Raw genomic sequence first — 22,485 nt, 5'->3', positions numbered from 1 at the left:
CCAGGCTCCCAATTACTGCCTGTGCGTGCCTTAGAATCTGTCCTTCCTTCTAGGGTTTTCCTGGCCTTTGGTGGCGAGAAAGGACTTTTCTTTCCAAGGGATGAGTCAACCTCACCTTTCTGAGCCATGTCCTTTAGGCCCACTTCAACTGCCCTTTCTTCCCCTTTTGTGTGCTTTCGTGGACATGTTTACTGGTTATTCCTGGGTGAGAGGCCTGAATCGTTTCAAACAGAAACTGAAATGCCAAGAGCCCAACTGGTTCTGCATGGAGTGGGTTAATATCAGCATGAGGCAGGGCTAATCTCAATTTGGGGCTCAGTAGAATCAGTCATCAGGATTTCCCTCAGGCCTGGGGCTGTGTCGGGAGATGTGAGCTAGTTCTCCTAACTTGAGAGGATTTAACAGGTAGGGACATGAACTGTGGGTTTCCTCCCCAGTGGGAAGCTGTGGCTGATCCCTGCCCGGGCTAAGTGGGGAAGCTTTCCAGTTTATAACACACCGTTCCATGTTGGGGTTGGTCAGTTTTCTCTCCCTCCTGACACAAGAATAGAGCAGACAGGGCCTCGGGATGGATGGTGTTGGTTATTGGAAGCTTAAGAAGCCCTTTTGGGTTTGATCTGAGCTCTCACAGGGCCGGTGGCGCTGAGAACCCCAAATAGAACCTCTTAGTGTGCTTGTGTGTATGCATACATGTATGTGTGTGTGCATATGGAGGTCAGAGGTCAGCCCTTCCATCCCATGTGCCTAGAGCTTGCTAGGTAAGCCAAGCTGGATAGTCAGCCAGCCCAAGGGGGTCGCTGTACCCTTCCCCAGCTCGGAGATGATAAGTTGGTAAAGCCAGCTAGAAGGTGGAGGTGCATGAAGGTGTAGACTGAGGCTCCCCCAAGTACCAGAGGAGAACCTGCAAGGAACGAGGGCTTGGAAGTATTCCTGGGCAGTGTGATGCTTCACAAATCGTGTGGTTTATGTTTTCCTTTTCCCCCTCTCTGTTCTCTCTCCAGACAGGCTCAGAGCTCAGCCCAGTTGATGGACCTGCTCCAGGTCAGATGGACTCAGGGCCAATGTACCATGGAGATTCAAGGCAGCTAAGCACCTCAGGGGCGCCGGTCAATGGTGCTAGAGAGCCCGCCGGACCCGGTCTTCTGGGAGCTGCGGGTCCTTGGCGGGTAGACCAGAAGCCCGACTGGGAGGCTGCCTCAGGCCCTACTCACGCTGCTCGTCTGGAAGATGCCCACGACCTGGTGGCCTTTTCGGCCGTGGCCGAAGCTGTGTCATCTTACGGGGCCCTTAGCACCCGGCTCTATGAAACCTTCAACCGTGAGATGAGTCGTGAGGCTGGGAGCAACGGCAGGGGCCCCCGGCCTGAGAGCTGCTCTGAGGGCAGTGAAGACCTGGACACGCTGCAGACAGCCCTGGCTCTTGCAAGGCATGGCATGAAACCACCCAACTGCACCTGCGATGGCCCAGAGTGCCCCGACTTCCTCGAGTGGCTGGAGGGCAAGATCAAGTCTATGGCCATGGAGGGAGGGCAGGGGCGGCCCAGGCTCCCAGGTGCTCTGCCTCCCAGTGAGGCTGGCCTCCCAGCCCCTAGCAGCAGACCGTCACTCCTTAGCTCTGAGGTCCCCCAGGTACCTCCCCTGGAGGGCTTGCCTCTGTCCCAGAGCGCGCTGAGCATTGCCAAGGAAAAAAACATCAGCCTGCAGACAGCCATCGCCATCGAGGCCCTCACACAGCTCTCCTCCGCCCTCCCTCAGCCTTCTCATTCCACCTCCCAGGCTTCTTGTCCACTCCCTGAGGCCTTGTCCCCTTCTGCCCCTTTCAGGTCTCCCCAGTCCTACCTCCGGGCCCCCTCATGGCCTGTGGTTCCCCCAGAGGAACATCCACCCTTTGCTCCTGACAGCCCAGCCTTCCCTCCAGCAACCCCAAGACCTGAGTTTTCTGAAGCATGGGGCACTGACACCCCTCCAGCGACACCCCGGAACTCCTGGCCTGTACCTCGCCCAAGCCCTGATCCTATGGCAGAACTGGAGCAGCTATTGGGCAGCGCCAGTGATTATATCCAGTCAGTATTCAAGCGGCCTGAGGCCCTGCCCACCAAGCCCAAGGTCAAGGTTGAGGCCCCCTCTTCCTCCCCTGCTCCGGTACCATCTCCTATTTCTCAGAGGGAGGCTCCCCTGCTGTCTTCAGAGCCTGACACCCACCAGAAGGCCCAGACAGCCCTTCAGCAACATCTTCACCACAAGCGCAACCTATTCTTGGAACAGGCCCAAGATGCCTCCTTCCCTACTTCCACAGAGCCTCAGGCTCCCGGTTGGTGGGCCCCACCAGGCTCACCTGCCCCACGGCCTCCTGACAAACCACCCAAGGAAAAGAAAAAGAAGCCCCCCACCCCTGCTGGAGGTCCCGTGGGAGCAGAGAAAACCACTCCCGGGATCAAGACCAGTGTCCGAAAGCCCATTCAGATCAAGAAATCCAGGTCCAGGGACATGCAGCCCCTCTTCCTGCCTGTCAGGCAGATTGTTCTGGAAGGGCTAAAACCCCAAGCCTCAGAAGGACAGGCGCCGTCCCCGGCCCAGCTCTCTGTCCCACCTCCCGCCTCCCAGAGCGGTGCCACCCCTCTGACCCCAGAACCTTCTCTTGCGCTATTTGCACCTAGCCCCTCCGGGGACAGCCTGCTGCCCCCTACTCAGGAAATGAGATCCCCCAGCCCCATGGTAGCCCTGCAGTCAGGCTCCACTGGTGGCCCCCTTCCCCCTGCCGATGACAAGCTGGAGGAGCTCATTCGGCAATTCGAGGCTGAATTTGGGGATAGCTTTGGGCTTCCCGGCCCACCTTCGGTGCCCATTCAAGAACCTGAAAACCAATCAACATGTCTCCCAGCTCCGGAGAGCCCTTTTGCCACCCGCTCCCCCAAGAAGATCAAGATTGAGTCCTCAGGGGCCGTGACTGTGCTCTCAACCACCTGCTTCCATTCAGAAGAGGGGGGACAGGAGGCCACGCCCACCAAGGCTGAGAACCCACTCACACCAACCCTCAGTGGCTTCTTGGAGTCCCCTCTAAAGTACCTAGACACACCTACTAAGAGTCTGCTGGACACACCGGCCAAGAAGGCTCAGTCCGAGTTCCCTACCTGCGATTGTGTCGGTAAGTCTGTCCGTTTGAGTGTTAGAGAAGGGCATGGAGCAGCCTGCTGGGCTGGAGTTTCTATAGCCCCTTCATTTGGCAGATGGTTTACTAAATGCCTACCACTTTGCTGTGTCCTGGGAAATGAGCCGAGCCGACGGGCAAGTGGGAAAAACCCGGAGGGAAATTGGTACCAATGTGACTGAAGCCCTCCTCAGGGAGGCTGTTTCTTTCCTTTTGCTGCCATAAAAGACTCAGCTAACGGCAATGTAAAGGAAAACAGGTTTATCTTGGCTCACAGTTTTAAGGGTGCGATCTGTCACAGGAGGGAAGTCAAAAAAGAGATGGGAGTTTGAAGCAGCTGGTCACATGGGAACCACAGTTGGGAAGCAGAGATGGATGAGTGTACGTTGCTGCCCCGCTCTCTTTCTCCGTTAACATAATCAGAATGTCAGCCAGAGGATAGTGCCACCCTCCATGTGCTGGCCTTCTTCCTCAGTTAATATAATGAAGTTTACACTCCCTCTCCGTCCCCATACGTTCCATCTCCCAGGTCGGTCTGGATTCTGTGAAACTGACATCACAGAGGCCTTCCTGCAGGAGGCCTTTGCATGGCACTATAGGGCCATCAGCTAGAAAGGAGCTGTTCTAGGACTTAGGATTTGTTTGAATCTTTCTGGCCTAGCAAGGGCACAGTGGTATGAGGTGGCTTGAAGACATGGACAGGAGTCAGGTCAGTCAGGGCCCAGTGGCCGATGTCAGGAGTTAGACTCTATCCTAGGAGGAACAGTGGCTTCCTGAAGGTTTGAAAGCAACTGATGTCTTTGTTATCTTATGCATTTTCACAACCTGTGACTTAGGGTAGGAGGAGAGACTATCCAGGAGGTATAAGGAAAATGCCATGAGTTATGCAGGACAGTGTGTATGCCTGAGAGGACAGGAAGGTGCAGGGAGCAGGGGTGACAGCTCTGGAAGAGGCCTTGGGTCCTGGCTGTGGCAGTGTTCTTCACATGACAGAGGTTCAAACCCATCTCTGTTACTCCAGTTCTAGAGGATCAGACTCCTTCTAAAGCCTCTGTGGTTACTAGGCACACACATGGCACATACATAGATGCAGACAAACACTTATACGCAACGTTTTTTAAAAAGTATCTCCTACAACATAGTACAAGAAACTTAAATACCATGAGCATTACCCATGTGTGAGAATGACGGAGCAAGTTATGGTGGCACACACCTGTAATTCCAGCACCTGGGAGACTGAGTCCAACCGGGGCTACATAAGAAGTTATAAGCTAGTTGGTGCTACAGAGAAAGACTTTCTCTTAAAAAGTAAAAACTAGGGCTGGTGAGATGGCTCAGTGGGTAAGAGCACCCGACTGCTCTTCCGAAGGTCCAGAGTTCAAATCCCAGCAACCACATGGTGGCTCACAANAACGAGATCTGGTGCCCTCTTATGGAATGTCTGAAGACAGCTACAGTGTACTTACATATAATAATAAATAAATAAATCTTAAAAAAAAAAAAAAGTAAAAACTATTATGGTTTTCTTAGGTGTTTGAATGGGGTTACATCTAAATTGTTCTCTAAATCTTGAATACTAAAATTAAAGGCAGGCATGACATTTTAAAATGGATCCAGACAGTGCGGAAGGCATTGGCCCTCTCCGAGAGGTGCTGTGGTCATTACTGTTGGGTGTGTGGGTGTTGAAATATTTCTAATATTTTGAAGTTTTCATTGGAGATACCCTGTTTGCCCTTAACCCTGCTGTGTGAATCGGCAGAGATGGACAGGGCAGTAGGCTGCAGGGCACTGCTCTGTCCCTATGGTGTCCATGCTCACTCATGGAGAAATGCCCAGAGGCGATTAGGACAGAATGAACCAGACGACATTTTAGTGGGAAAAGCATCCTTTAAGACCTAGTCATCATTTTGTAGATGAAGAAGCAATCTGTGTTAGCTTTTAATCATTGTTCTAATGTATCTGGGGGAGCAGCCAACAGGAAGCTGCGAGGACCAGCACAGAGCCCAGGCAGAGCAGATAGGTGTCGGGGTCAGAGAAAGACAGTGCAGATTTCACAGTGCATTTTAAGCCTAAGGGCATAGCTACAAGAAAAGCATCTCCTTTGCCTGGAGCAGGGTAGAAGTTGAGGGGGAGGGAATGACATTGTTTAGCAGATGTGGCTAGTTACAATGTCTACCAGTAATGTCAGAAGGGACAGTCCTGAGTGGAGAACACTAACTTACCTTGGTTTGTAATCATGTAGAGTCTGTTTCCTGAAGCTTTCATTTTGATATGATATTCTTAATTTTTTTTTTAAACAATAGAGTATTTGGATAAAAGTGGAGACTCTGGTCCTAAGTTAGGAGGGTATCAGAACTTCCTGGCAGAGGTGAGGTCTCAGTTTTAGAGGATCATAGGAGGTAAACAGGGATACGGTTGCTAAGGAAATGCCAAGGAAGGGCTGTGAGTATCAGGGAAGTGAAAGACTATGCAAAACCACTAGAGATGTGAACACACACACACACACACACACACACACACACACTGGTGTGGCTGGTATCTTAGCTGGGAGTGTCGGGAGAGCAGTTTCAGGGAAAGGAGGGGTGATACTCAAAGTAGAGAAACCAGTTTACAAGCTCAAGCCTGTAATTGTGGGTGCCTGGGGTAGGAGTTAATGCCAAGGCCAGGAGTGGTGGCACACACCTTTACCCAGCACTCGGGAGACAGAGGCAGAGGCAGAGGGGTCTCTAAGGTCAAGGCCAGCCTGGTCTACATAGCAAGTTACAGGACAGCCAGGGCTCTATAAAGAAACCCTGTCTCAAGACTGAATCTATGAACTGGAGACATAGCTGCAGTTGATGATGACTGTGGTTGTGATCATTTCTAGGCTAAATGTGTAGACCAGCAAGAAGCCTGAGAGTAGAGAAGACCAATGTTTATAGGGGAGAGGCTCAAACTGGAGGCAGAGGTCATGTGGGAAGGCATGGAGGAGGCAAGTTAGAGCCCCTGGGAAGCTGTGGGCATCAGAACCAAGTTAGTCAGTATTCAGTGCTGGAGCTGCCCTGACTGTGATGTGTGCTTATTATCTTCACAGTTAAACCCTGTATCTCTTGATAACAGGATTGTCTCTTGTAGTTCTGAAGCATCCTAGGCTGGCAGGTACCATACATATTTTTGGGTTAACTGGTCAACCCTATTCCACCTCTGTATTTCATCTTATCAGAGGTGTGTGGTTGGCATTAAGTATAACCTCTTCACTTTCCATCTTTGTGGTCACCTAACGGGCCTGTTATATAGAGGTATTTAGATCTATGGCCAGTAATATAGACTGTATGCAGCAGGTCACCTGATTGTGTTTAAGAATTTCATCCAGTAATCCTGATCCAAGGCAGGTCCTGCCTCCTACTGTGGACTTACAGCTCTCAGGAAGTATTGTGCTAGAGGATCTCATTGGCTGTATAACATTACATTAAAAAATGAAGGCCTTACATAGGGTTTCTAGGAAAGAGGTAACGGTGCAGATAAAACCTGGTGTGATCTGGGTGTTGGCTGTGCCTGGTCTCTGTGCACCAGTGTCAGGAAGGCAGTGCTCAGTGTCCCCAGTGTGCATTCTGCTTTTAGCTTTTCCCATGTGCATTCTACTTTTAGCTTTCCCCACTGGGAAAGTGGTGGCCCTAGTGTCTGTTACAGTTGTGTTTATTTGTGTGTGAGTGTGCGCATGTGGAGGTCAAAGGACAACTTAGGGTGCTTGCTTCTCTTTCTACCTTGTGGGTCCTGGGGCTCTAACTCCTGTTGTCAGGCTCAGGCAGCTCTCCGCTTGCTTTCCATAGTGTGTGTATAGAGAGGGAGGGGACGAGGCGAAGTCATCCAGAAACTGAGGGTCCCTCTTTCACTATGAACAGCTTCATTTGCCTGTTGCTACTGATAGAAAACTACATCTTGTTTCTCCCCCAGGACGGTGGGCGTGGAGCAGAGCCTTCTTTCGGTCAGTGGAGCATTAGATGAAGTGGGTAGGGTTAAGGGAAATACCTGAGCCGTGGAGGAGGCAATCTCTGGAAAATAGTATGCTGTTCGCCTCAGTTCCCCCCCCCCCCAGAGGAAGGAACTCATATTTCAGAAAGAAAGAAGGAAGCCTCACTTTTCTTATTGTTTCACTGTCCAGTGTGAAGTGAGAAGGCAGATTTTTCTTTAAGAAGAATTATTTCTCTTTAATGGAGAAGAAAGAAATATCACATGGGACTGAAAGGGAAAAATTGTGACCTAATATCCAGCAAAATATTCCTTTCCTGAAACTCGATGAGAGGAGCCCAAAGGAATACAATAGGAGGAGAACACAGGGCTAGCCTTGATCTTAAGCCACAAGTGCCAGGGCTTGTCTGCCAGCATAGCAGCATGCTCAAAGAACAGCAGGAGGGGGCACAGCATTAGGTGTTGGGGAAACAGTCCTGGGGCCTCTGGAACCCCACAATTTAGAAACTGGAGACCACCTATGGAAAAGGCATGTGTGGGCAAAGTGGGGCGCTCACTTGAAGGACTTCACGCCCCAGCATTTGGTCAAGTAAGCTTTCAGCTCTGGTTGGCTGGCAACATGGGAAACCAGACACCAGAAGCCAGCGCTGTAGGTAAGACCCAGTGGTGTCAGACTGAGGGCATTGTATAGAGAATAATATTCACTGAAACTCCAGACAAAAGTCCTACTCAATGTGAGGCTTTTAAAAACTGAAATAACAAAGTACCCAGAGTCTGTCCCCGTCAGCCAGAGCTTCTAACCCAACCCTCAACACACAAAGGTCGAGAACTGGAGACTTTACTCCATCAAACATACACCTGGAGGTGAAACTCCTGCGCCACTCCTGTCCCCGCCAGCCCACTGAGCTGTCTTCTCTGTCTTAGTTATCTAGGGGAAGATATTTGAGCAGTGGCTAAGTAAACAAGGGTAATAATCTGTTTCGGGCAAAGGAGCCTAGAACTGTGGTTTTAATAAGAAAGAGGGCTACTTTGCCCCTCTCTTGATTTGAACATTTTTTTAGGTTGTCAGAGCATATATAATACTGCTGACAATCACGGATGCTGCTAAGCCCCAGCCACACAGTACAGCTTACAGCAGAGAAGTATTCACTCCACAGTGTCCATTGCAAAACAGTTTAGAAGCTGCAAGTGAGCCGCTTTGGGGCTGTTTCCCCCATCAAAGATTACTTAACACTGAGGCCGGTGACATCCGCCTATAATCCTAACTCCTCCGGTGCCTGGGGTATGAAGAGCAAAAGTTCAAGATCTGATTAGAGGGAGAGCAAGACCAGCCCACACGATTTTGCAAGACTCATCTCAGAATAAAACGCCAAAGCAGGTGTGCAGGGGGCACAAACCCAAACTGGGAGATACGAAAGAGCCCCTGTGGTGTGGGTGCCTCACAGAGGCATATGCAAAAATGGGAGTCCTGCTCGCTCACTCGCTCGCTCGCTCGCTGGACTGTAAGAATGCAGGGCAGGATGTTGGTCACAGGCCTTTAACCCCACCAACACTCAAGAAGCAGAGGCAGGCAGATCTCTGAATTTATTCCTAGGACTTAGGGTAACCAGAGTGGGTGTAATGACGTAAACTGATACCAGCTTGACTTGGCATCCCTCCCAGCAAGCCGTGCCAGTCTTTGCTACTGTGGTATGTGAGAGACTCTCACTGTGCCTTTATGCACACCTCCTTAGTGGCCAATGATGTTGAGCATTTTTCCATATACCCTCTTTGGTAAAGCGCCCATGTTAGTCAATTGACCTATATTTCTCTCACAGGTTAGTAAAGGTATATCTGTTGGGTATATAGTTGGGTATATCTGTTGCAGCTCTCGGAGTGTTGAAATATTGAGTGACTGAGATCAATGGTTAAACCACCTTTTACTTAAGTAAAGGACTCATTAGGACATGTCCCACATGCAGGAAGGCTGACTTCAGGGACTGCCCACAGTGACGGTAGACAGAGAAGTTGTGCTGAGGAGGGACTAGCAATAAGTGCATTCAGATGTATAGACCAGGTGATGGTTCTGCTAAACAAAAGCCTCGAGCATGGTAGTGCAAGCTTGTAATCCAGCACCTGGGAGGCAGAGGCAGAAATGTAAGTTCAAGGTCAGCCTTGACCACAGATGGAGACCGAGGACAATTTAGTCTACACAAAACTCGGCCTCAAAGAACAGAATGTTGAAATAAATAAAATACAAAAGGTATTCATATTTGAAATGAATTTATTAGGCATGTTTAATGATTTATTATATTAGGTATATGTTATTTTTTTCTTCCTCTTTCCTTTCTTCCTCACTTCCTGGCAGGGTCTAACATATCCCTGGCTAGCATGGAATTCACTATATAGACCAGACTGGCCTGGAATTTAGAGATCTGCCTGCCTCTGCTGGGATGGGAACCTCTCAGGAATGCTGGGGTCAAAGACATGCACTACCACTGCCTGCTGGCATTAACCATCCTCCAGTGCAGAGAGGGAAGTATACTCACAAGAACATCGCCAAAAAAACAAATGGTAAAAGAGATGGAAGAAACTCCAGAGGCACTAATTCCTCCTCCCCAACTGTCCCGGTACTGTCAGCAAAAACATACTAGAGACTGTCCCAGTTAGGGGTGGTGTGGTGGCAAAAATAGGAAATATAAAAACGAGAATATACATGAAAAACCAAATGTCAGAAAACCAAATATATGTTATAAATAGGCTCAGCTCCCCTAATGACTTTCGGGTTCCTAGTGTTAGCACCAGGAAGACAGTTCATTACCCTCAGCTTGCTGTGGGAAGCACCGTGTGTCGATTGCCTATCTCAGCCTTGCAGAGTGGTGTCCCCTCCCTGGCCCAGAGGCACAGCATTGTCTGCAGAGAGAGCTCCAGCTGCAGCTCTTGCAAGGTACTGTAATCCTGGCTGCAGTGCTGTGTAATTCTGCAGGTGGCACTTGGCAGGGCTGGCAAATCTGAGTGTCCTGTCAAAAAGATCAGGGCTAGCTTGTCACGTCTGCAGTCTGGGTGGGTTACGTGTTTCTGGATACTTGTGTTTCCTGTGGACTGAAAGTTAGATCTAAATACTTGTTTAGCCTACATTGAAACTCCCCCCTCCCCCCTCCAGGTTTCTAGTCGCTCCCTCTGTTGGTGATGCCCTGGTAACACCCAGGTTAAGGCGGCGAGATCGGATATTGCTATTGCAGAGTTACTTTGTCCCTTCTGCATCCAACAATCATCCCTGGGATTGCCAGATCCACCCTTGGATTAATTTTCCATTGTGATGACAGAAGTGTGATTTTTGTCATTCTCTCCTTTCCTGTGTTTAATTCCTGGCATTTTTCTGAATGTTAGCAGGTTTAGAAAGCATTCTCTCTAGGTGAAATAGTCCAGCCACAGAATAATGTATACGCCATGATTCCACTTACGTAAGATATCTTAGTCAAACTTGCAACTTCCCACCTTCTACACCCTCCACCCTCTGACAGACATCATTCTATACAATTAAAGTATCCTTAAAAAGAGTGTGCTATGGCTCAGTATTGAACCAAGTTACTCTGTATGCAGTTAAGAGCATTTACTGTTCTTCCAGAGGACCTGCATTTGCATTCCAGCACCCATGATGGAGGTAGTCACAACTGACTGTAACTCTAGCTCCAGGGGCCTCTTTGGGTACTTGCACTCACCCCCCCACACACACACACACAATTATTTTTCAGAAACATCTGCAGCATACAAGTGGACACAGTGTGTGTGGTTGTGAGAAGTGGTGGTCTATTTGTTTAGCTATTTATTTTTATTGTTGTCTATGTATATCCTGGTGGATGGGTCTATTTAAACAAGTCTAAAAGTTTTTTCTACAAGCTCGATTTCAATGATATACAAAGGTGTTCCCAGGGTTTACAACGCAGTTTCCCCTTTTTATGGTGCAGGCAGACTTTGTACAAGGAAACATCTCTCTGCATTCCTGGGTCATTGTTTCATCAAGAGGGAGTTCTCTTCCAGTGTTTACATTTAATGTGTGTTTGCTACAGTTACCTTCTCTTCATTCAGCTTCTCCCAAGGTTGACTGGTTGGAAACTCCTTCCTTCTGGCCAACTCCGATGGCCCTTGGACATGTCCCACCAGTGCTCACCCCTAGGCGTGCTATTTGTACTTGTTTGCTTTTTATATAAAATGTTGGAAGTGCGTGTTGTACTCTTTTTGGCCTTAGATCTTGAATTGAACCCTTCTCTGAGCCTGCCTGGCCCTTTGGTGCAGTTAAGAGCACTTACTCTTTAAAGGCAGAATAGAGAGTGGGGAGTGTTCATGACTCCTAGACGGTTGAGGCTTTTAGACGGTTGAGGCTTTTATGCTATTTTGGTGAATAGATACTAAGTTCATAGTAATTTCCATAGTTTGGCTCTTGACTGCCCTTCAAGGGCCTATAAGTGGAAGGCTGGGTTCCTAGCCTGTGGCACTACTGGGAGAAAGTGGGACCACTAGGAGGTGGGCCCTAATGGAAGGAGGTTAGGTGACTGGGATTATGCACTTGTGTGAAAAAACTTTTCATGGAGAGAATTGAACACACTTGTCTACTCAACCCAAATAGGGATCTCAAGAAAACCAAAGTGCGGATGCCACCAAAGTCTAACTTAGTGAAGCAATGATTTTTATCGGAGTTACTTCCAGGGGTATGGGTAAAGGGTTACTTACAGAAACAGAAATTATACTGACATCTGCATCCAAGACCCACCCCAACATGGTGACAGCTCACCAAAGCTGGGTGACTCTTGTATAAACCTCTTCCAGGCAGCTTGGCTGGTTTCTGCTCCTTCCAGGCAGCTGTTCTGGTCTCAGAGTCTTCTCTGTGGCTCAGCCCTGGCTCTTACTGCTCACTCTGGCCTGGAGGGATCCAGTGAATCTGGTCAGTTTTAGGGAATTCCTGAAGCTTTTTCCGAGTTGCTTACCTTCCTGCTTAGCATCTCTGCAGGATGCATCTCCTTCCTCCTCTCTGCTTCCCAGCTGCCATAAGGAGACCAGACCTCCTGTGCCCTGCATTCCTACTGTGATATTCTGTGCTACCACAGACCCAAACACCAGGGCTAAGTGGCCATGGGCAAAAGTCTTTTAATACCAAGAGCTAGAGCAAACCATTTTTCATTGTAAGTTCATTATCTCAGGTGTGTAGGTCTCCAGGTGTTGAAAGGCCAAGCAACACATTAAACATTTACAATTCAAGTTAAGCATAGGGATTTTACAAAACTTTGATATTTATATCTGTATCTCTTAATACTATTAATGTTAACGCCTAACTCAGGAACCTATAAAAGTGTCGTATCTATTGATGACTATGTAAAGCAAAAATTGGACCAGTGAAGTGGCTCAGCTTACTGTGCATGTCTGTCAACCCAGGCTTGACCCCCAGAACCCATGTAAAGGCATGGAGAGAGAGCAGACTCCATACAGCTGCCCTCCCACCTCAACACACGTGTTATGGCACATACGTGTGCACACAAAATACAATTTTAAAGCAAAAGCTGTAAAATGAGACTTTTGCAGAACAAGAAATGGGCGCTGTTGGGGTTGATGTATGGACACACAAGCTTCATAGGTAAACATACATGCTGGGTCAGATGTCTTGTCATAGAGCGTTTTCAAAGACTGTTCGCCTCCGTATGAAAACATTCAGGAAGGGAGGCACACTTAAGAGAAATGGTGGCTTTAAGAACACACCTGGGCTGTGTTGTCAACTGCTTCAAGTGGCTTTGGTTTTTCTTGGCATTCGGGGTGTCTTCCCTGTGTTCGGCAGCAGAGAAACCTGCCCAGCCGGTTTCGAAATTGGCTTGGCTTGGGACAGAACTGTTGGGCCTAACTTTTTAGCTGCACCTTGAATGTCTCCTTTCTCGTCCACAAACTGTGAGTTGAAGTTTTCTGATTTGGGGCAAAAGGTAGCCACCAAAGCTACCCTGGTGTTCGGTTGCCTTGCAAGACCCTGTTCATTACTTTGAATTTTCTCTACATAGCAGAAGCTGGAGCAAAGCCCAGAAGTTCTGGCACGTTCACACATTCTGTCTTCTGTGTACCGTGCTGTAGCTGTCTACTAGAACCTATAAAGAACGTTCAGACCACTGACTCCGACCCCCACATTTTCCAGGCTGCGCTCTCCCAGCCTCTCCCTTGCACCCTCTGTCTGTCATCTTCTGGTTTTGTATGGTTCAAAATAGGGTATATTTGGAGTAAGTCATTTTTAAACTGGTTGAAGCCATTCATAAAATGCTGAGATGTTGACATCTGATAGCTCATCTAATCCTCGTCTGTTCTGTAATGTATAAATGTATAACTATCATTTAATTGCTCTGAGGCTTATGAAGGTTGTGTAACTCGCTCAAAGCCTCACAGTTGTTGACAGAGCCTGAACAATAGCGGCCTATTGAGTTCATGTTATGTACCAAAACACTGGGCTGAGCCTTTTTTTTTTTTTTTTTTTTTATTTTACCCACACAGGCATAGGGATTAGAGAGGTGGGAAACATAACCATCCTCGTTGCCCGGGTTCCTGTCCACAAGACCCATATTTGTCCTTCTGTGTACCAGTAACAGTTACATAATAAAATGGATCCTCTTTTAACCTGATGTGTGCAGGGTGCTCTGGGAAAGCCCAGTAAGGCCTTAGCAGACACATAGCCAGCTGAGGTGATGGCATGGGGAGTAGCCTGAGGGCCTACACTGAGGTCTCCAGGACCCACATGAAAATCTATAGCTCCAGTGCTGGGGTGAAGGAGACAGGTGATCCAAGAGCTCATTGGCCAGCCAGTCAGCCAAAATGGCGAGCTCCATGCTCAGTGAGATTACGTCTCAAAAGATGGAGAGCTGGGTGGTGGTGCATGCCTTTAATCCTAGCACTTGGGAGGTAGAAACAGGCAGATCTGAGTTCAAGGCCAGCCTGGTCTAGAGTTCCAGAGCAACGAAGGCTACACAGAGAAACCCTGTCTCAAAAAACCACACAAACAAAAAATCTGGGGTAGGGGGCTGGTGAGGGTGTGGCTCAGCGAGTAAAGTGCTCTCTTACACAAGGACTGGAATTTGGGTCCCCAGAACCCACAGAAATACCAGATGGACACGGCAGTCCACCTGTAATTCCAACGTTCTGAAGGGTGACCAGGGATCCTGGAGCAAGGCTAGATTGGCCAAGTGTGGGTTCAAGTTCAAGATTTTGGTAATGAATAAGCTAGAGGTAGATCAAGAAAGATGCTGTTGTTCACCTCAGTCTCTTACATCCACATCCATGTATCTGCACATGTGAGCCTGCGCATAAGACACCCCGTATTGATGCATGGCTTCCACACATGAACATGGAGGTGAGTGAGGGCCCCTGTGTATGCACGTAATATAAAAGAGAAAGGAAGGCACTGTGTTCGTGAGAAGACACTTAAGGACTCAGGGGCCTGGCTGTGGTGGTGCTGAGAGGTGGAGAGGGATTATGCCGAGATGGTGTGTGTGGAGGTGCTGTGGACAGCGTGTTAAAGGCACGGTCTACCTTCTGTGGCGAGTCCTCAGCAGGAAAGAACCACGAGCAGACTTCTGTTGGGGGAATGTGGCTGGTGCTATAGAAAGGATGCCTTAGGATACGGGAGACGTGGTTTGAGGAGAGAACTGTTCTCCTGATCGATGCCAGAGAGCGGTCAGGAGCATCTGCTAAGCTGTACACGAACATAGCTAACAGCTCTTTAAAACAAGAAGGGGGATGAGACTGAACTCAGCTTAAGCTTGCTATAAGTGTGTTACTAGCATTGGTAATGACCCATGAATACCTTTATGTACAGATGTGTATATTATGTATAATATTGGAAGTATGCCCCCCCAAATGCCTGGAAGTAATTTTCTGTACATAAATCTACGTCCAGGTGCTTAACATTCCATCCTAGGGTTCAGTAATGTCCAGTTCTCCATGGTGGGGCTGGAGGCTACCTCTGATAATTTCCCATTATCAACAATACCATGAACGTTTGTGTTCCATCCCCCCATCCCCCTCTATTATCCTACCCCAACCCCTGACCTTCTGTTGAGACAACTCTGTGTAGCCCAGGATGGTCTAGAACTTGCTATGTATGTAGCCCAAGCTGGCCTCAAACTCACAAAACATTTTTCTCATCCTCTTGAGTGCCGAGATTACAAATGCATGCAGTCATGCAAATACAACCAAATTCCTGAACATAAATTCTTTAAAATTCTAAAATTGCTGAGTCAGACCAGTGTGCACGCGTTATTTCAGCATGGGCTGTATGGTTCTCTGCCCTGCTTGTTTCCTGTGCCTTCTCCAGTAGACTGCCTAGCAGAGGCCCTGACAAAGCGTGACCCACGGAGGAAGAGAGGAAGGGCTTTACCCATGTCCAAGCCACTTGTAATTCCTGGGAATCGTTCCCTCCGCTTCTTTTCCTCTTTGGTTACTGCCCTTTCTGAGCTGCAGAAGGGCTTGATACTTAAGTGTGTTCTAGATAGTTCTCCCTGTGTGATGTTCTTCTTTAGGTTGACTTCTGATTGTGATTCCTGTGAGGTTCCCTTTGCTTAAATTTATTAGGGTCTACTGGGTTTTATGTCATGGTTTGAGATGTTCCCTACTCTGTGGTTACTTGAATAATCTTGTTTGGTTTTTTTTCTGGCACGTGTGTAAGTTTATTTGTTGTGTGTGTTTGTGTGTGTGTGTGTGTGTGTGTGTGCACGCATATGAGTGGGGAGGTGCCCTCAGAGGAGCTGGAGTTACAGGCAGTTGTGAGTTACAGGCAGCTGGAGTTACAGGCAGCACCTTGCCTGACAAGGGTGCTGGTCCTCTAGAAGAGCAGCAAGTGCTCTTAAATGCTGAGCTGTCTTCAACTCTAATTTTATAGGGGGACTTGAGGGGGTGGCTTTAAATTTCTAACTATGAATCAAATGATTCTACCTCATTGTTCCAAAATCAAGCATTGAAAATTTCATCCTTTCCTGGTCTGAAATGCCAAGACGGGAGAGTGTGTGGGTCAATTGTTTGACCAGCAGGAGCATTTGCCTTTTAAAAGGGAGTAACCATGTATCGTGTCTTGTATCTACCATAAAACAGGGCATAATCTTCTATACAAAGTGAATATGGACTTATATTTATTTTATATGCATGAATGTTTGCCTACATGTATGTCTGTCTACATGTATGTCTGAATATACCACATGCATGTTTGGTGCCTGTGGAGGCCAGAAGAGAACACGAGATATCCTGGAACCAGAGTTACAGATGTTTATAAGCTACCCCATGTGTATGTTGGGAACTGAACCCAAGTCCTCAGTAAAAGCAACAAGTGCTTTTAACTGCTGAGACACCTCTTCAGCCCCCTAGAATCTTAAAACATTTTTTTTACATTATACACCTCTCTCCCCCTCCCCCTCCCCCTCCCTCTCTCTCTCTCATTAGGTGGTAGGCTATAGTACTGTGTAGGTGCTCAGTCTATACTGAGTACTACATTTTATTTATCCATTCCACTGTTACTGGATCATGAGTATGTGTGGTCAGTGTGTGCTGTTATAAATAACCACACACTGGACATTCTCACAGTTCAACAGCTGAAAATTCTAGGGTTGATATGTTCTAAGATCCTGTAACTGGTGATGGCTCCCTTTTTCTTTTTCTTTTCCTTCCCTTTTCTTTCTTTCTTTCTTTCTTTCTTTCTTTCTTTCTTTCTTTCTTTCTTTCTTTCTTGTTGTTGTTGGTTTTTCGAGACAGGGTTTCTCTGTGTAGCCCTGGCTGTCCTGGAACTCACTCTGTAGACCAGGCTGGCCTTGAACTCAGAAATCTGCCTGCCTCTGCCTCCCAAGTGCTGGAATTAAAGGCATGCGCCACCACTGCCCCCAGCTGAGGGCTCCCTTTCTAGCTGGGATGTAGGCTCTTCCCTGATGTGTCTTTACTTGGTCCAGAGCATGGGCAAGGAGAATATTCCTGTCTCTGTGGTATGTAGATGTAGGTGTGCTTGCTTGTGTGTAGAGACCTGACATCCTCATCTGGTAACTTCTCGGTCGTCTCTACCTTATTTTTTTAAAAACAAGGTCTTTCACTGAACCTGGAGCTCATCGGTTTAGCTAGGCTTGGGTGGTTAATGAGCTCAAAGGATCCACCTATTTTTCTACACACACACACACACACACACACACACACACACAGTGTCCCACCTCTCTAAGTTGTGTTTATAGACACAAGTTGCCATGCTCAACTCATTCATGGTTGCTGGGGATCTGAGCTCATGACTTATGTTTGCACAGCCAAGTACTTTTACCACTGAGCCATCTTCCCAGATCCTGTGTCTCCTGTAAGTGTTGTGCAGCTTGAGAGGAGAAGGAAGAGAGAGAGAATGAGAACACAAGAACATACATGCGTGTAGATACCCCATGGGTTATAGGCAGCAGTTCTGCTCAGTATGGATGGGCGTTGATCTTAACTGCTGAGCCATCTCTCCAGCCCCAAGGCTCACTTCCGTGGCCTAATTACCTCTTGGAAACCGCCATCACTCTGGGGTGTAGACTTCAGCTTACACTGTTGGGCACAGTCTTTCTAACTTTGCATGTTGCCCTCAGTTTTAACTATTGCTAATAATATTATGAGAATCCTTTCATACCTGTTTAGTTGTGTGTGACCAGAATTTCTTATGGAATCAGATAGCAACACATTTTACCATCAACATTGATGTGTGTGTTTGGGGGTCAGAGGGCAGCTTGTAGGAGCTGACTGCTTCCTCTTTCTACTGAATGGATTCCAGAGATCAGACTCAGATCATCAGGCTTGGTGGCAAGAGCCTTTACCCACTGAGCTATCTCACTGGCCCCAGGTTCTTGTTTAAAAGACAACAAACTTGTATTTTTTGTAATTACTCATTGGTAATTATTAATCCCGTGCACTTTGACATGCTGTCATGTTAATTGGCTTATGTAATTACATACATTTAAAACTGAAAGATTAATGTCGGTACACGGCTCACATAGACTCCTAAACCCTCCTCAGTGGTTTCCATCAGCTTCTTCCTTCTGTTCCTTATAGCTGTCTCCCTTGACAGAAGCCAAAGTTAACCAACCTGAGTCTGTGTGGCTCACGGTTCCAGCCTGACTGCCTGGCAGGATCATTTAGAACACTTGGCCGAAGCGATTACTGCTCTTGGAATCTGTCTGATTCTTTCACTTTGGAAAATCCATTTAAGCTCATCTAAAAGGATACACAAGTCAATAGGTCTTCTTTGAGCACATAGAGCTCACATAGCATGATATTAGCTATTTCAATGTGAGCGGGGAGTTCTCACGCGCCGCACAGTCAGCTCTTGTCTCATTCGTCGATGCTTCCACTACCCCCAAATGAAACGCCACACCAGCTAGCCACCACTCTTCCTTGTTACAGATTTATCTGCTCCGGGAGATTTGCAGGAATGGAACCATAACACTGTGGGGCCTTTCTGACTCCATTCACTTAGTGTTTTTAGGCCTCACGAATGTCAGCATGTATCAGTACTTTGTTTCTATTTATTTTTAAATGTTATATTTTATGATGAGGAATGTGTGGTTGCAGGGGCCAGAACTTGGGAGAGTGGATTCTTTCCACCATGTGGGTCTCAGGGATGAACGCTAGCCTCTAGGCTTGTGTGATAAGCCCCTTTACCCACAGAACCAAATCGTCGGCCCTGTTTGATTTTTTAGCCATGGTAAAATATATTTAACACAAGGTTGTCACTTGTGTATAAATGCACATGCCATTTGGGTCATTGACTACATGTGGTATATTATTCTGCCGTCACCACTGTCTGTTTCCAAACCTTTGTCACCTTAAACAAAGCTCCCATGCCTGTGGTAGCATTTTATACAGCATGATTAAGGTCTTGCATCCAACCCACAACACTGCAACAAAGAATTTACTCCTTACGGCCATTCTCCTTATGGTGGTCTTTGGGTGGACTGGATGCACCACGTTTAACTTATCTGTGTCTGTTGATGGATAGCTGTGTTTGGAGGGATGCTGCTGTGAACCATGGAGCTGATTCCTTTCTTGGGTGTTTCTAGGGCAGCTTGCTAACTCTTTTTAGCTTTATTGGCTGGCAGTGAGCTGAAGTCCAAATGGTTAGGCAACAGGCTTGACAACACTTGATTTTATCAGATTCCTAAATGTTCTCATCTGGGGGATATATTCTATTGTGAGTTTAATTGTATTGTGCATTTCCTGATAGGGATGGAATACAGTTTTTACATGTTTATAAGATATTTGCAGCAACATACTTATTGACTACTTCTTAGTGGTTTGCCTTTCTGAATTAGTGTTGCCTAATTGTCTCCAAATAATACTTGCTCTTGGTATTTCTGCAGAACAAATAGTGGAGAAAGACGAAGGCCCATATTACACTCATCTGGGATCTGGCCCCACAGTAGCCTCTATCCGGGAACTCATGGAGGATCGGTAAGTGACGCTGATGTCCAGGGAACACGGGGTGTGCCGGTGGAGTGTGAATGCTAAGCACCTGTTCAGGGGTTCCGTTTGGGAATTTTCCTCCCTGTCCTGGGTTTCATTCCATCTGTAGGTCTGCCTTCTGTCTGCCCCACCCTGTCTCTTGTTCCTAAAGAGGCTTTATTGAAGAAACCCTGCTGTGTGGTTGTCTTATGTTCCCACAGCCTGGTTTTCTTGGATAGCTTTCCTCCAGTGTTGCTTAGCATGCTCCCTTGTTTCCTCACCCCCCTCCCAAATTACTTTATACGTGGACTGTGTCCTGATTTCCTATATAAGACGATGTTGCACATTTATCCAGGAAGTCCTGAAAGACTCTGGGTATTTGGGGGTCAGGGTACATGCTGCTACAGAAGTGGTTTGTTATTTTTTAAGTCACTTTAGAGGAAAAGTCTGAGGTATGGCTCTTTTTGATGAGGGCTGGGGGACAGGGTGTTGACGATATCAAGAGCTTACCAATTCAGTACTGAGTGGGACGGGGGCGGGGCTCATTTGTGTTTGTTCCATTTTTCAAGAATGGGTTTCTCAGTATAGCCCAGGCTGGCCTAGAACTCACTCTATAGCCTAGGCTAACCTCAAACTCAGAGATCTGCCTGCCTCTGCTTTCCCATAGAGTTATTTAAAAGCTCCTTTTTCTTTTCTTTTTCTCTTCTCTTCTCTTCTTTTCTTTCCTTTCCTTTTCTTTTTTCTTTCTTTCTTTTTTTTTAATCTGTTCACATAAAGACTTTTTATGGAGGTCTTCTTTTTTTTTGAGTGTCCTGGAAATCACTATGTAAACCAGGCTGCCTTCAAATACAGAGACTCTGTCTGATTTCTGAGTCCCGATATTAAAGGTGTGTGCCACCATGCCTAGCTCACATAGAGCCTTTAAAGTCTGCACAGGCCACAGCAGATAGTAGTCCCGAGTTGCTGTCTGTGGAGTGTGGTGTAGCTCTCTGGCTAAGAGTGTGGATGCTGTAGCTACCTGAGTCTCACCCGGATCCTGTACTTCCTACTGAGTCCCCTGGGGCAATTCTATGACTGTTTTCTTATCTATAAAACAGAGCTGGCACGAGAATATGGGTAGACGTGCCGTGCACATAGACGGAACAGGCATAGAAAGCTGAAGTACTTGTTACAAGTGCCCAGAAAAGGGTGGGCTGTGTTGCGTGTGAGCACCGACATTTTCAAAACTAACCATTTAGAATTTTAAATAAAACCTAAGCAAAGGTGGTCTAGATCTGCTTGGCATACACATACCGTTTTGTGGAAGGCTTAGTGGCTTAGGTTCTACAAACATGGAAGCCTAGCCTTGCGTGCCGGGGGAGCCGGGCTAAGCCTGTCAAAGCATAGGGAATGGGATGGAGACTGGATCCGCTGGAAGCTGAGTAGATGGGGTTGCTGACCTGCAGTAATCATTCTTCCATTTCCTATGCCATCTGGAAACGTTTCTATTCCAAATAACCACCAGAAAAGTCTGTCTGATCAAAGACCCACTCTAAATGAAGTCCTGATTTAAAGGGCCCCGCCTGAGCCCAGGACAAGAGACTCAGCTGTACGTCTTTATGGCCTTGCCATAGGCCTCCTTGCGTGCCTGACATAGTTTGCAGACTGCACCAGGCCATATTTAGATAGTCACTTTCTTTTACTGCTGGGTTTTTTTGTTTGTTGTTGATGGTGGGGGGGGGGGTGTTTTTTGCTTTTTTAGTTTGTTGAGGGTCCTAACCCGGGCAGACCTCAGACTTAACTGTGTATCTGACACCATCCTAGTTTTCCCGCTTCTGCCTCGGTCTTGGGTCTGACCTACCACCCCAGGCTTGGCCAGTGGTTTTGGTAGGGGATCACAGTGCTTTATTTGCTCAAGTTTGAGCTGGGAGAGCAGAGCGTATTGTAGTTTTAACTCGATTTGGTTGTACTCCTCTGGGCGGGGATATTAATAATTTTACAAGATTTCCAGGCAGCTTTCTGAGTAGCCTTTAACTTTAGCAGAGTACCTTCTGGAACGAGGGTCTGAGGGAATGAGAGTGGTGAGACTCTACCTATTTTTCCTTCCTGTTTTAAAAAGAAGAAGCCAACTATAGGGTATAGGGTCTTCAGACACAGATCCAAGGGAGGAGCCCTTCCGAGAGCTGGGGGTGCTTGGTTTTCCTCAGTATGTGGCTTGTTTCCACTGGAAGGACACCCTGAGTGTGGACCAGGTTGTGACTCCATCTTATATTGGCTGCCAGTGAGCTGAGAGCCCGGTCTGCCTACCCAACCCCCAGAGGACCGTGAGGGCTTCCCTTTGCTGGTGGGAGTCTGCCTTCTCAGACCGCCCTGAATCTTGCTGACAGGACCCTATGGACTCGCTGCTAATTTGATTTCCCATAAGACAGATTCTTCCAGGCTCATCTCTTGAATACAGAGCCTGTGATCACATTTGGCTAGCAGCTTGTCTTTCCTCCTCTTCTCTGAGTTTAGCTTACAGATGTCGTATTATTCTAGAGTAAGAAGGGAAGCAGGTGGGCAATGGATTTCTTATGAGGGCCTTGTTTGTGTCTTGTCCCAGCTGACATTGTCTGTGCCTCTCTTCATTTTTTTCTTCACTGTATTGTCAGGTGGGCCAGTCAGGGAGGGACATACACTGACATCAAGGGGACTTTGATGGCTTTTAGCTGTTTGCAGGGCACAAATCTGGAGAAGATGATGGAGTTGAAAATAGATTCTAAGGAGGCTGGAGAGATGGCTCAGTGGTTAAGAGCACTGACTGCTTACTCTTCCAGAGGTTCTGAGTTCAATTCCCAGCAACCACATGGTGGCTCACAACCATCTGTAATGGGATCCGATGCCCTCTTCTGGTGTGTCTGAAGACAGCTACAGTGTACTCGTATACATAAAATAAATAAATCTTTAAAGAAAGAAAACAGATTCTAAAATATC

General features: G+C 47.4%; 1 protein-coding gene across 6 annotated transcripts in view; it reads left to right on the top strand.

Annotated features, from left to right (window-relative positions):
• The window catches only part of Tet3 (tet methylcytosine dioxygenase 3), a 92,380-nt gene that overhangs the window by 54,333 nt on the left and 15,562 nt on the right, over positions 1-22,485 (top strand). For all 6 annotated transcript variants that reach the window (XM_029478287.1, XM_029478289.1, XM_029478286.1 and 3 more), the window contains 2 exons: positions 1,002-3,144; positions 19,452-19,542. In XM_029478287.1, the coding sequence (XP_029334147.1) occupies positions 1,002-3,144; positions 19,452-19,542 (2,234 nt within the window). The remainder of the gene's footprint in view (positions 1-1,001; positions 3,145-19,451; positions 19,543-22,485) is intronic.

Source organism: Mus caroli, chromosome 6 (genome assembly GCF_900094665.2).
Source record: "Mus caroli chromosome 6, CAROLI_EIJ_v1.1, whole genome shotgun sequence".
Classification (NCBI taxonomy): Eukaryota; Metazoa; Chordata; class Mammalia; order Rodentia; family Muridae; genus Mus; species Mus caroli.
This window is presented reverse-complemented; position numbering and strand designations above follow the sequence as displayed.